General features: G+C 38.6%; 1 protein-coding gene across 1 annotated transcript; it reads left to right on the plus strand.

Annotated features, from left to right (window-relative positions):
* Nucleotides 1-3,164: 3,164 nt before the first annotated feature.
* Nucleotides 3,165-3,850, plus strand: LOC137963210 (pentatricopeptide repeat-containing protein At1g59720, chloroplastic/mitochondrial-like). The gene is made up of 2 exons (XM_068810381.1): nt 3,165-3,392; nt 3,482-3,850. The coding sequence occupies exons 1-2, from the start codon at nt 3,165-3,167 to the stop codon at nt 3,848-3,850; spliced, it is 597 nt and encodes a 198-aa protein (XP_068666482.1).
* The last annotated feature ends 11,553 nt before the right edge of the window (nt 3,851-15,403 follow it).

The raw sequence follows: 15,403 nt of genomic DNA on the forward strand, positions 1-15,403 counted from the left end.
CCTGAGGGCATTGTAGTCATTGTAAACACCTTCCAAAAACTATAAATATAACCTCAAGGCATGGGGTAGAACATTCTAGTCTCTTCTTCTTGGCTCAAATTTGTCCATTCACGTCTCTCTCTTTTCCTCTTCTTGCTCTCCCATGGTTACTTCTCTCCTCTTTCCTAAAAGCTAGAGTTCCTTTCTTCTCTCCATCCCTTCAGATCTCTTGTGTTTTTGTGTTATCCCTGGAAATCAACATTATAGATCATGTTCTATTATAAAAGATAATCAATGTACATGTTATTGACTTTACAGATAACTAATAAGTAAATTATATATAAATAATATAAAATATAATTAAATCATAGTTGATATTTACTTGATTGATGTTTTATAGATCATATTCTATTACGAAAGATAATCAACGTACATGTTATTGCTTTTACAAATAACTATTTAACAAACACAAGAGATATGGAAGATGGGCTCAAGGCCCATAGACCAAGGAGAAGACCATAGGCGTACATAGTGATGGTAGAAAGGTCAATAAAGAGTCATCTCATAGAGATGGCATTGATGTAATTAGTTGAAGTTCCAAGGGAATAAATGTAATATTATTGTTTCATTAATCTATAAATTGAGCTTCAGGGGGAGGGTTAGGATAAAAGTCCATAACCTCTTTTTCTCTCTTGTTTTCTTCAAATGAGTCCCTCTGTTGTGGACTCAATAGTTGGTCGAGTCATTCAGAGGCATCGTGGCTGAGTCAATTACTTAGTCATTAAGTTAATTTAATTTACAAGTTAAGTGCCGTGGAGGGGCATCTCTATAATTTTTCTACTCTTGAACCTTGTTAGTGTGAACCCTACTTAGGGGTGTAAAGAATGGGAAAGGTCAAGTCTTGATACGGATTTGAGTTCTCCTCAATGAACCCTAGGATTGGAGTTCTCCTCAACGAACCAAAAGGTCCTTCAACAAATTTGCTCTACCTCATTCTCTTCTTGTTCTAAATTTTAGAAGTTAGGATCCCATGAAAATGACTATAGGTTAACGTGGAAGAAGAATGAGAGAAGAATGAGAGAAGACAGAGAAGAGGGAGAAAGGAGAAGGACATTAGAGAGGAGAGTTTGGATTATGGGAAGGAGAGAATGAGTCAAGTGAGAAGAGAGGGTGGTTGGACATTTTCTCAACGAGAAGAGAAGGTTTGAATGCCTTACCTCTTAGCCCATGCTCGTATTTATAGTGTTACAAAGCCCTTGGGTTTACAACTCAATAGATTAAAAGATATACTATGACAATGTATTTACATCTTTATGCCATCCTTATGGAACATACCATAAATAACCACTTTTCCTCTCCTTTGATGTGTGGGCTTCTAGCCTTGAGCTTGTGGGCTTCAGCCCATCTTCCAATACTCCCCCTCAAGCTACGAGAGAAAATACATCATAAATACCCAGCTTGCCACCTATATAAGATAGAATTTTGGATGTAACCAATTTAGTGAGGATATCAGCTAATTGCTCTTGAGATAAAAGATACTTAAGAGAAATTATTCCTGCTTGAAACTTTTCCTGTATAAAATGATAATTCACTGCAATATATTTATTTCTTTCATGGAAGACTGGATTTGACATAATGTGAATGGCTGCTTGATTATCAAAATATAGACCCATAGAGTCTCCTTTATAAAATCCCAATTCCGTAAGAAGAGTCTTTATCCATATAAGTTCACTTACAGTGTGGGCCATAGCTCGGTATTCTAATTCAACACTAGATCTTGCAACCACGTTTTGCTTTTTTTCTTTTCCATGTGACTGTTATGGACCCCATAGTAGGGTTTAATTAATGCATTTTCCAGATTATGTATTAGAAGGGTTTATTTGTAATTTGTTTGAACTTGTATGCCCTTGTTTTGGCCATGTGCGTGTTTTCCCTAATTCCCTATAAGGATGTAAAATGAATGAGAAGGTAAGCATTAATCCAATTAGTTGTTAGCATAGCAATGTCAGATTCTCCCTAGCCGAGATCCAAGGCGGGCGAGCTTACCTTCGCAAGCTCACTCCATCGTCATTGTCTCCGCTGCCCCTCGCCATGTACCCTTATGGATACAACTGGTCCCCTTTGATCAACGAGCTTCCATCTTCTTCCTTCCCATATCCCTTCCAACCAACGCTGAAGAAATCGCATGGTGGCATATCCGAAATTGGGCATAAAAACTTGGTATCAGAGTGGACCACCATTGGTGATTCCTCTTCCCCGCAGAAATTTGGAATTTTGTGGAAGAGAACCAAGCTGATCTCCAATCTCAAATCAATGGCCTTGACAGCAAATTCCAGATGTTGATGTCCCGAGTGGAGGGCTTTCCTCAGCTTTCCGCCCAGATGGCTTCTTCCTCACGCATAGCAGAACATCTCCAACCTCAGCCCCTGCCACCACCTCCGCAATTGGGAGGACCCTTCGCACAGCCTTTGTCGGCAAACACGGCGGGGGGTTTGCCATCAAACCCATCTTCCGCACAGTAGCCGCCGGAAATCAGGCAGCTACCTGTCATGGAAAAGCCTTCCGCACATCCGGAATCTGATGGCGGGGCGACCTCAAATCCGACAACATACTCTGCTCTAGCAGACCCACAACACCTATTCGTCGTCCAACAGAAAATTTTGCAAAATCGGCCACTCCTTCGTGATGTTCGCCATCGGCCACAAGTCAAGCTAGAAATTGGCAAGGGGGATGCCCATACTAGACATGCCCTATTGAAGGCTTATACCAATCGATTATCACCAAAACCTAGAGATTTCGATTTCGAAGTCGAAATCATCGCCCTAGTGGAAGCCGAAATCGTGGTTGCACGACACACATTCAGGTATGCACATCCCATTCCACACTTTCTACCAGTGGAGCATGCCACCGAATTAACCACTCAACGTGAGGTTAATGCCTGGCCGGCAACGCCACCGCGATTCATTCCTCTTTCGGAAATAATCACCATCTTACAATGCCAGCAGCAGTGAGCCTTAGCTCGGTGCCCTGTCATTAATATTTTTGATGAATTTGGACTTGGTTCTATTTCCTTGGGAAATTGGTCTCATCTATATGTGATGAGGCAGTGCGAAAATGGTGTCGCTGGCCACATTTTGATGAACAACTCGCTCATAGATATGTATGCCCCATGTGGGTCCATCAGGATGGCGTGGCAACTGTTTGAAGAAATGCCAGAGCGGGACGTAGCTTCCTGGAACACCATGATCTTTGGGTTCGCAATGCATGAATATGTCCCAGAGGCATTAGACACCTTCTCTCAAATGTGCATAACAGGACAGGTAAAGCCTAACTTGATCTCATTCGTTGGTGTTCTAACTGCATGTCGCCCCAGAGGTTTAGTTGGTGTGGGTCGTAGGTACTTCGATTTAACGGTATCATAATACAAAATTGTACTCCAAATTGAGCACTACGGATGTGTTTTTAATCTTCTGGCGTGTGTCTGCTATGCCCATTAGACCAGATGTGGCAATTTGGAGAAGCTTTCTTAATGCTTGTTGTAAGAGAGGCTGGAGTTCAGATCAGTGAATTACTGGCTCAGCAAATTCTAGAGTTGGATGGCGGACTTTCTCGTGGAATCTATATGATTCTGTCCAGGGTCTATGCCTCAGCGAACCAATGGAATGGTGTTGGAATACTTAGGAGATTACTGTTTGAGAAGGGGGTGATGAAGGAACCCGGTTGTCGTTCAATTGCATTGGCTGGTATAGTTCATGAGTTTCTTGCTGGGGATTCTTCTCCTCCAAGAACAAAAGAGCTATACAACATGTTAAGTCTTTACCCTTCGGATAGTGTCCCCATTCAGAGATTGACTTTTATGAGCCTGCTATGACTGGTACCCTCAATATACTTATGGCATCAACTAAGGCAAATGTGACATAGGTTATTGTTGTTTCTTCTGCCTTTACTGTTGCTATGACACCCACTTGGCCACAAGATACAATCATGGATGAGACTTGCTGGTCAGCCAAAGTACTACAGATCAACTAGGAACTGGCACTGCCTTGCAACAACAGCACCAGAAAGTGAAGCTTTGAAGTATGGACCGCAGAACAGACTTGACGTTGTGTTTGTCTGCCAAACTCTTATTCTGGAGCCCGTGTTGCAACCAACCATGAATGCAAGCAACCTGGTTTTATTCAAGATACAGACAGGTGCACACGAGACAACGGCAAACAAAATCCGGAGAATAGTTGATGGTCGAGATGGAGCTGCAGCTCTTCTTCTTATCTATGAAAGATCAGATGCAATCTGTTTCTATGCAAGTTCACTTTTTGTCTCAGCAGGTTTTTCTTCCGAAAATCTTGGAACTATTGCAATGGATGCCATTCAGATCCCAGCTCTTGATGGACAAGTCTGGAAGAAGGCCACTGTTAATGGTATCTGCAGCAGGAACATGTTTGGGTTGCTTCCTCACTGCAATATCATTTGTAATTTAGGGCGATGAAAAGTCGAAAGATCTGGCTCTTATACTGGCACTAGTAGGCATACTGGTGTTCACAGGGTCCTTCTTTTGGGGCATGGGAGGAATACCATGGGTGATAATGTCTGAGATATTCCCTATCAACTTGAAGGGCACAGCGGGAAGCCTTGTGACTCTGATCAATTGGTTTGGTTCCTGGGCTATTTCATATACTTTCAACTTTCTCATGGTTTGGAGCTCGCCAAGAACCTTTTTCCTATCTTCTAGTAATTGTGACATAACTGTGCTGTTTGTGGCAAAGCTCGTCCCATACTATGGTTGACACTTGTCCATGGATCCAGCCGTTGGCATGGGCTAGCAGACCTACCTTCGAGCTTGAGGGCAAGCTCGTTCTCTAGGAGGGGTGTGATGTCATGGACCCCATAGCAGGGTTTAATTAATGCATTTTCCAGTTTATGTATTAGAAGGGTTTATTTGTAATTTGTTTGAACTTGTAGGCCCTTGTTTTGCCATGTGTGTGTTTTCCCTAATTCCCTATATAAGGACGTAAGATGAATGAGAAGGTAAGCATTAATCCAATTAGTTCTTAGCATAGCAAGGTCGGATTCTCCCTTCTGGCCGAGATCCAAGGCGAGCTTCCCTTCACAAGCTCACTCCATCTTCATTGTCTCCACTGCCCCTCACCATGTACCCTTACGGGTACAACTGGTCCCCTTTAACCTACGAGCTTCCATCTTCTTCCTTCCCATATCCCTTCCAACCAATGCTGAAGAAATCGCCTGGTAGCATATCCGAAATTGGGCATAACAAGTTCTCCCCAACAAGGGTACAATACCCAGACGTAGATTTTCTATCATCGGGTGATCCAGCCCAATCTGCATCTAGCCTTCTATATTGAAGTGACCATGTTGTTTATAGAACAATCCTCTTCCTGGAGCACCTTTTAAGTATCGTAGTATTCTCTCTAATGCTTGTCAGTGAGTAATTTGTGGTTTGTGCGAGTAATTTGTGGTTTGTGCATGAATTGACTTACCACGCTCACTAAATATGATATATCTGGCTTGGTTACCGTGAGATAGATCAATTTTCCCCAAGCATTTAAGATTTTCCAGTGTCAACATCTTCTTCAGGTGTGGCACACAATTTTTCTTTCGCATCCATAGGTGTATCAACTAGTCTACAACCATTCATTCATGTTTCTTCAAGAAGATCCAAGACATATTTACTTTGAGACAATACTATTCCAGGGTTTGACTAAAGGATTTCTATACCCAGAAAATATTTGAGCTTACCCAAATCTTTAGTCTTGAACTCTTTACATATCATATTTTTCACTTCTTGTATACTATGAGCATCATTCCTAGTCAAGATAATATCATCAACATACACGACCAATAATATCTTCCTTTTGATAGTATCTTTAACATATACTGAGTGATCAACCGAGCATCTATCAAAACCAAATCATAGAAGCACTTGACTGAATTTATCAAACTAGGCCGGAGGGGACTGTTTAAGCCCATATAAAGATTTCTTTAACTGGCGTACAGACTCCCCCTCAACTACATATCTTGGTGGTTTGACCATATAAATTTCTTCACGTATATCACCATTAAAAAATGCATTTTTTACATCGAGTTGATATATTGGCCTGGATGAGTTAGCAGCAATAATAGACAGGATGATACATACCGAGTTCAGTTTTCCAACTGGAGAGAAATTCTCTTCATAATATATCCCATAGGACTGAGTATAACATTTTGCAACCAGGTGTGCTTTTAAAGCGAGCAACCGACCCATCTGGGCTGTGTTTCACCGAAAAACCCATATGCAACCAATTGGTCTTTTCCCTTTTGGCAGAAATGCCAATGTCCATGTTTGATTTTCATATAATGCATGTATTTCTTCATCCATATCTGCCTTCCATCCTGGATGCTTCAGGGCCTCTTGATAGGATTGTGGTATGGAAACAGACAAAAGAGAAGCAAGAAACTGAACACACTTAGAAGATAAGTGATGACAAGACATAAAATTGGAAATTGGATGAAACGTAGTACAAGAATGGGTTTCCTTTCGTAATGCAATAGGTCAAGATCAAATTCAGGACCAAACATATGAGGACCTCAAGTGGATCAGACAAGTCCATAGGTGAGAGGACAGCCGGTGCTTCAGGGGGTTGACTAATATCTGCATTAAATGGCACAAGCGGACATGGAGTAGTAGGAGGAAATGTAAACCCTGGAGGAGCCTCAAGTGAGGAGTAGAAAGAAGTGTCTCCAAAGAAAGTCACATCCTGAGATACCATTAACCTCTGAAGTGTAGGATTATAACAAATATAACCTTTCTGAGTTCGAGAATACCTAAAAAAATTACACCTCAGAGACCGAGGATCAAGTTTAATTTTATGTGGTGAAGTATCATGAACAAAACATGTGCAACCAAATACTTTAAAAGGAAAAGAAAATGGATCTTCTTCATGAAACAAAATAGAATACGGAGTTTGATTTGTATGTACTGATGAAGGTAACCTATTGATGAGAAACCATGTTGTAAGGATATCATTAGGCCAATAAAAGTAGGGTACCTTCATGAAGTAGAGAAGGCCCCAATCAACATCAAGGAGGTGACGATTCTTTCTTTCAGCAACACCATTTTGTTGAAGGGGTATAGGCACATGATATTTGACGAAGAAGCCCATTACCCTCACAAAACTATTTAAACTCATTAGACATATTCCGTAGCATTATCGGATCTGAGGATTTGAAATTTTTTTCCAAATTGTGTTAGAACCATTGCATGAAAGTTTTTAAAAATAGAAAGAAATGTTGATAATTCTTTAAACAAAAACAACCAAGTCACTCGGGTAAAATCGTCCACAAAAGTAACAAAATATTGAACCTGAGAAATGTTAGAAACCTTTAAAGGGCCTCATATATCAGAATGTATTAAGGAAAACGGAGCAATACTACTCATTTTAAGATGAGATGAATATGTACTTCTAACATGCTTACTTAGTTGACATGCCTCGCAATTGAAGTTAGACAAAGATTTAAGAGATGAAACTAAAGAACGAAGTGATGAGGTATATGGATGAACAAGCCGATTGTACCACAGTTGAGCCTCAGATGTAGTGGATGAAATAACAGCCACTGGTGGAAGAGTAAAATAGTATAAACCCGGTTTTTCCATGGCCGAATCCAATCACCTATTTCGAGTTAGATCCTGAAATATACACGAAGATGTTGAGAAGGTGACTGAACAATTCAATTGTTTGGTTAATTGACTAACGGAGAGCAAATTTAACGGAAATTGAGGAACAAATAACACATCTTGGAGAGGAATAAGTGCGGTTAGAGAGGAGGAACCCTTGCCAAGCACCTTAGTTTGGGAACCATTAACAATAGTGACAAATTTATGAGGAAGATATGGAGACAATGAATGAAGCATGTGTTTGTTACCTGACAAGTGTTCAGAAGCCCCAGAGTCAATGATCCAAGGGGTTGAAGAGGAAGAAAGCATACCTGAGGCAATGGTAGTGGTAGTAGTAGGGCCTGGTGGAGTAGATGACCCATCCAATAAGGATTTCAGCTTCCTAATTGTAGCATAGTCTTCCGCAGAAATAGTCACATTCCCGAAATGAGAATCAGTCTTTTCCTCCTTTTTCTCAACATTAATTGAGGCTGGATTGGTTGTCGCCCAATCAGGCTTGCCATGAAGTTTTCAGTATAAATCCACAAGGTGGTTCTGACCACCATAGTAAGTGCACAATTGAGGCTCAGTACGGGAATGGATCGAACCCGTTCGACCACCTCTATTGCAGCCTCCTCATGTATTTCTACCGCATCCTCGAAATGGGGATGATGTACCCCGATTACCAGAGAACATAGTAGATGGAGTATCAATCGGAGAAGGAGGAGATGGATCAGGAATCTATAACAATATAGAAATGATGTCATCAAAAGAGGGAAGGACAGTGGAACTAAGAAGTTGAGTCATAGCTACCTCTAGATACGACTTAATATTGGTAAGGCAAATAGCCGCTACTGCCTCACGCTGTTTTTCTTGAACAAAAATGTCAGTAGAGTATGGTTGAGTAATTTTCCACTCTTGGAGAAGGCCACAAAACCGGGCCAGAAACTCATGAATAATATCTCTTTGTTTGGTAGTCAGCATACTTTGGAAAACATCATATACTCTTTGCAAGGAGCCGGTACTGGAATAGAGCTTAGCACATGTGTCCCAAATATCCTTGGAAGTTTCCAAGTGGACCACATTGTTAGCGACATGCTCTTCCATGCTGTTAATAAGCCAACTGATAACCATGTTATCATTTTTTACCCATTTACAGTAGACATCATCTTTTTCATCAATCGAAGGAGGGATTTTGATAACATGACTGGGAAGGTCATGAGTAATGAGAACCCACCATACCGATTGTGACCAGCTAAGGTAATTGGAAAGACCACTTAGTGGAATTGTAGTAATTTGGAATATATCACTCTTATTACTCATATGTCCACTCTCCATGTTGACGCAAATCAACTAGTAAGGTCAATTGTCAAAGTGGCTCAAAGAACAATTACACAACGTAATTTGAAGCACCCGTAGACCAAATTATCCACCAAAAATAATTAGAGAATATTTTCATGAGAATAAGCACCAAATCATGGAAAATTGGTGTTTTTGTCAAGTGATAACAAGAACCATCCACTACTCAACTTCTCTTATATTTATCAAAAAAATAGAGAGAAAAGAATAGATGCAACTCTTATCCTTAATCCAAACTCAACCACAAAACCGAGAGCAACTTTAGACAAAGCCTGTCTCTGCAAACCGAAAGCAATTTCTTGGAAAAATTAAATCCAACTCATGGGAATACTTCAACACAAACAAAAAAGATTCAATTGCTGAAGTTCAAATGCAAAAATAATAGGGATAAGTGAGTGCTGGAATTTCATTAAACTATAACGGTCATCCAACAACATAACACACTACCAAAAGTAATGTTAGATTATACAATTGATAGCAACATATGTTGGAATCCCATAACAACAATTTTTGATTCCCGTTACATAAAGGTAACTGAATCCAAATATCAAACCCAAAAAAACAACTTTTGATCAATCATGTAATTTTGCTACAAGATGATCAAGACTACAATATCCTTTTAGTCATACAAGATAGATCTTCACAATGTTTATGAAGATTATCTTGCCTTGACGTGAATCAAGAATTCAAGAAGAGGAAAAAAATTGAAACCGTAAAGAGAGAATATGAAAAAAAAAACAGATTTTACCTATCTCTTCATAGCAGAACTCTTTCTTCAATACTCAACTTCTTGAATGGATGACATAACTACTTCAATAGGGATCAAAACCTCCAAGCTATGATACCATGTAGAAGTTAGGACCCCATGAGAATGACTCTAGGTTAACATGGAAGAAGAAGGACAAAAGAGAGAGAAGAGGGAGAAAGGAGAAGGATGTTAGAGAGGAGAGTTTGGATTAAGGGAAGGAGAGAATGAGTCAATGGAGTAGAGAGGGTGGCTGGACATTTTCTCAAAGTTCATCGTCATCGTCTTCCTCATGTGTCAGATCTGGAACCGTAATAAATAAGGAGAAACTAAGTGGAGTAGATTTTTGTTACCTGTGAGATGCTCGGAGGCCCCTGAGTCAATTATCCAGGATGACGAGTGGGAAGGGGCAGATAACATACTTGAAGCAGTGGTGGCAATAGCAGTTGAGGAGGAACATGGAGGAGAGACCATCAGTGTTTTCATTTTCTAGAATGGCCCAAGCCCACATGACTGAGGAAGGCTCACATATCCAAGTGTATTAGAAGAGGGGCCCAAGCCCATAAGACCAAGGAAGACCCATGGATCCAAGAGATATAGAATACGGGCTCAAGGCCCATAGATCAAGGAGAAGGCCCATAGGCCCATATACATTGATGGCAGGATATTAAATAAAGGGTCATCTCATAGAGATGGCATCGATGTAATCCAGCTAAAGTTCCAGGGTTAAAACCCTAAGTTTAGGGTATTATTATAATATAGTAGTATCATAAATCTATAAATAGAGCTTCAGGGGGAGGGTAAGGAATAATCAATTCCATAACCCTTCTTCCTCCAGTTTTCTCCCAATGGGTTTCTTTCCCTTTTTCTCCATGAGTTAAATTCATGGAGTCCTGAAAATCAACATGGTATCAGAGCTTTGATTTTTAGTACTCTGACTATGGTTTTCATGATACAAGAAATCCATTATTGTTTTCTCATATTGATTCTTTTTATAGTTGTTGGAATTTTTTTATTTGTGTTTATCTTTTTCCATCCTGTTTCAGTTGTTAGTATTTTTATTTTTTATAGTTGCATACTGGACTTCCTTAACAATTGAATAATAGTAGAGCTACATGCTTGATTTCTTCTATTATGCACGCAATAACATTATTAGTTTAATTTTTTCCTAAATTTACTTTATTTTATTTCAGTTAAAGAATTAATAGGCCACAAGGGGCATTTTTGGAATATTTTATTTATAGGGGTATTTTCGTAATATTTTATCTTAAACCTTTTCAGGGTGAACCCTATTTAAGGGGTAAGAGTAATGAGAAAAGAAGCATTGATTTAGAGTAAACATGGTTTTGAGATCTCCTCAACAAGCTCAGGGGTGTGCGTTCTCCTTAATGAACCTAAGGTTTTCAAGTTTCCCTATGGCTTGATTTTTCGTCTTTCTCTTCTCCCTCCCTATGAATCCATATATCAGATCCGGGACCATAGCAACTAGTATCAGAGCGGAAACACAATGAGTCATTCTAAATCCCAAGAAAAATGGATTGCCATGCGCAAAGCATTGGTAGAAATACTTGTATGGTGTAGAGCATCTCACGAAAGATGGCGTGCATCTTCCATTAAATTTTCTGCAAAAGAGAATTCTGCTGCTGCAGAAAAGGTCACACAACCTCAACTTATTGCTACTAGATAAACTTGCTACCGCAGTCGCTCAAGACACTCTCTCAGACGGGCAGGAGATGCAAGAAATCAGAGAGCCCTCTGTCTCTCCAGCGGCGGGGACATCTGAAATTGGGGACAAAAATCCGAAATCGGACTCCAAACTTCCGAAATCATACGGCGGGAACCCCAATTTTTGGCAATCGGAGGGGTATTCAACAACCCCCTTCCCATGGGAAGCCATATGTCTTCCACAAGTGACACAAAAAAATCTGAGACATATCCCTCTCAAAAAATTGCCAAGCGAAGAAACCCCAAAGGGGTGCTGTTCACCGTCGGAAAAAGCCCAACGGGCAACCAACCGTAACGCATTTCCGCCAGGGTTCGTCGTTCCAGCAGCCGGCATGGCGAGGAGCAAAAGAGCGAAAGGGCGATGGGTAAAAAGGGAGCCAGAACACCTCTCAGACCATGTGAGGGATAATCCCCCAACGGTGAAGCCACAACGTCCTCCTATTAGCCACCGAAGAAAGAGGATGCTCCGGTGGGGCCGTCAGACAAAATTTCGGGGGGATTTGACTTCCAGACACCAACTCTCACTCTCAATCCACCTCTCAGCAGAACAGAGGGAACCCTATTTCCAAATTGGGTGGGGAAAGTATCGGCAACCTAAATTTTTTATTCAATCTTTCACCAAGATAGGAAAATTCGTGCAGTTGTGTGATGAAGTGTCTGCAATACAAGATTAAAAAAATTTGGAGATTCCTGGAAGGGACAAAAAAATCCAATGGATGTTGCTTTATTTTTTTATTGCCAATAACAACAACAATGTGCATGTCCCTTATCCATTTGGGAACCTTGTGTTTAATCTTTTGGATGATTTGTATGCTGCTCAACCACTGTTTGTCAAAATTCTTCAACCTAGTGGGACTTTTGGTGATGAAGATTTGAAGAAAATATTTGGCAAGTATGGAAACATTACAAGTGATGTAGTAATGATAGAAGGAGATGGAAAATTTAAATGTTTTGTATTTGTTCACTTTGAGAATGCAGAAGATGCTGCTCTAGCTGTTGAGGAGCTTAAAGGGGGAAAAAAATTGATGACAAGGAGTGGTATGTTGTGAAGGCCCAAAAGAAATCAGAAAGGGAGATGGAATTGAAGGGATGGTTTGAATAGAATAATAAGGAGATTGTAGACAAGTACCAAGGAATGAACTTGTACTTGAAGAACTTGGATGACAACATAGATGATGAGAAGCTGAAAGAATTGTTTTCTGAGTTTGGTATAATTACTTCATGCAAGGTTATTACTATCTTGAGCAGGATTAAGAACCCAAGCTTTGAAGCTAATGAAAATGAAGTGAGAAGGAAACATAATGACACTGGAGCAGGTATAGTTAATAAGTACCCTGTTGTGAGGCGAAGAAAGAAGCTTATTGTTATTGCATTGGATAGCTATGATGATCAAGGAAACCCAGCAAAAAACTATTGCAAATTGTGCAAGAGATTTTTAAGGCTATCATATTAGATTATCAAATGGCAAGATTCACAGGATTTGTTCTTTCTACTACAATGCCAATTTTAGAAACAATTAATTTTTTGAAGTCTGGTAAAATCCAGACAACAATTTTTTATGCAATTAACTATAGTAGTGGGAGTGAAGTGTATTATCCAGGTATAAATCAGCTTGAAGATGATGGTGAAAAGCTTTCCTCAAACCCTGAGTATGCTTCCCGTATTGATTACCGTTGGGGCTGTGATGGTTTGAAGAAAACTATTTACTAGTTACTGAGTACACAGGATAGAATACTGGATAACTCCGAGGACACTTCACATGCCATTAAGGAAGATGCAAATTCAAATACCTGTCATTGTATTTCATACTTCATAAAAAAATCTCCTAAGGCAAAGAAAGTGGATGACTTGACGTATGCTTTTTTTGTGGCTGGGTTGACTAGTAGGACGAAGTGTCCAGTGGTTGCTGCTATTACAGTGCAGCAATGGGATCCAGTAGATAGTCAGGTTGGAGCTAATTCAAAGGTAAACTAATCATTAACTTGGCCTTATATTAGTATAATGTCATTTGTTTCAGCAAAAATTGCCTACCCAAATAATTTTCTAGCTTTGAATTTTCAATTTCAAAACTGTTTATGGGAAACTTGAGACACTAATGGTGCCTGGAGACATAATTTTACTAGAAATATTGTTTCAAAATTTCCTTAAAAAATCATTTGCATGGCCTTATAGTTATATAAAGTCATTTGTTTCAACTAAAATTTCCTAACTATGAAATTTTCTAGTTTGAATTTTCTGCTTCAAAATTGTTTCTAAGAAACCTGAGACACTAATGGTGCCTGAAGATATATTTTTCATAGAAATTTTTCAAGATTTTCCTAAAAATATGCATTAAAATTGTCCTATAACTTTTATAAAGTCATCAATTTCAAAAAAAAATCCTAACCAAAATATTTTCCTGGTTTGAATTTTTCATCTTCAAAACTTTTTCATAGAAACATTAGACACTAATAGTGCTTGGAGATGTATTTTTACAAGAAATAATTTTTCAACCTTTCCTTAAAAATGTATTAACATGGCCTCATTGTTGAATAAATTCATTTGTTTCAATAAAAATTGCCTATTCACACAATTTTCCTGGTTAAACTTTTTAGCTTCAAAATTGTTTCTTGAAAACATGAGACACTAATGGTCCCAGGAGATGTATTTTTACTTAAAATATTTTTACAACAGTTCCTAAAAATAATCATTAACTTGGCCTTATAGTATAAAGTCATTTTTTTCAGCAAAAATTGCCTACCCACACAAATTTACAGGTTTGAATTTTCAGCTTAAAAACTTTTTAAGGGAAACATGAGACACTAATGGTGCTTGGAGACATAATTTTACTAGAACTAATTTTCTAAACTTCTCTAAAAAAACATTAACATGGCTTGATAGTTGTAAAAGTCATTTGTTTCTGCTAAAATTTCCTAACCACAAAATTTTTCTAGTTTGAATTTTCAGCTTCAAAATTGTTTCTGAGAAACATGAGACACTAATGGTGCCTGGAGACATATTTTTCTTTGAAATATTTTTCTAGTCTTTCCTAATATTATGTTCCTATAGTTTTATGAAGTCTTCAATTTCAGCAAAAACATTCCTAATCAAAAAACATTCCTGGTTTGAATTTTTCACCTTGAAAACTTTTTCTGGGAAACATCAGACACTAATGGTGCTTGGAGCGTATTTTTACGAGAAATATTTTTCCAACATTTCCTAAAAAATTCATTAACATGGGCTTATAGTTGTACTAAGTCATTTGTTTCAACAAAAGTTGCCTACCCACAAAAATTACATGGTTTGAATTTTTAGCTTAAAAACTGTTTCCAGGAAACATGAGAGACTAATAGTCCCAAGAGATATATTTTTACTCGAAATATTTTTCCAAAATTTCCAAAAAAATAATCATTAACATGGCCTTACAGTTGGATAAAGTCATTTTATGAGGAACATTTGCCCACCCACACAATTTTCCAGGTTTGAATTTTCAGCTTCAAAACTGTTTCTGGGAAACACGAGACACTAATGGTGCTTGGAGACATGTTTTTACTAGAAATGCTTTTCCAAACTTTCCAAAAAAAAGAATTAACATGGCCTTACTATTGTTAATGGATAGTTTGAATTTCCAGCGACATAATTGTTTATAGGAAACATGAGACACTAATGATGTCTCGAGACATATTTTTCTTAGAAATATTTTTCTTGTCTTTCCTAAAAATATCCATTAACATGGTCCAATATTTTTATAAAGTCATCAGTTTCAGCAAAAAATTCCTAACCAAAAAAGTTTCCTAGTTTGAATTTTTCAACTTCAAAACTCGTTTAGGGAAACATCTAACACTAATGGTACTCGAAGATGTATTTTTACTAGAAATATTTTTCCAAACTTTCCTAAAAAATGCATTAACATGGCCTTGTAGTGGTATAAAGTCATTTGTTTCAACAAAAATTGTCTTTCCACA

Source organism: Aristolochia californica, unplaced genomic scaffold, assembly GCF_029961685.1.
Source record: "Aristolochia californica isolate CCGP_79_NKW_82.1479 unplaced genomic scaffold, dmAriCali1.0.hap1 SCAF_4, whole genome shotgun sequence".
In the NCBI taxonomy this organism is placed as follows: domain Eukaryota; kingdom Viridiplantae; phylum Streptophyta; class Magnoliopsida; order Piperales; family Aristolochiaceae; genus Aristolochia; species Aristolochia californica.

Excerpts from the sequence above, each read along its gene's own strand:
- LOC137963210 (XM_068810381.1), top strand. The coding sequence starts at position 3,165 with ATGGCGTGGCAACTGTTTGAAGAAATGCCAGAGCGGGACGTAGCTTCC. Across the intron at positions 3,393-3,481 it reads GTAGGTACTTCGATTTAACG|ATGTGGCAATTTGGAGAAGC; the intron begins GTATCATAATAC and ends CCATTAGACCAG.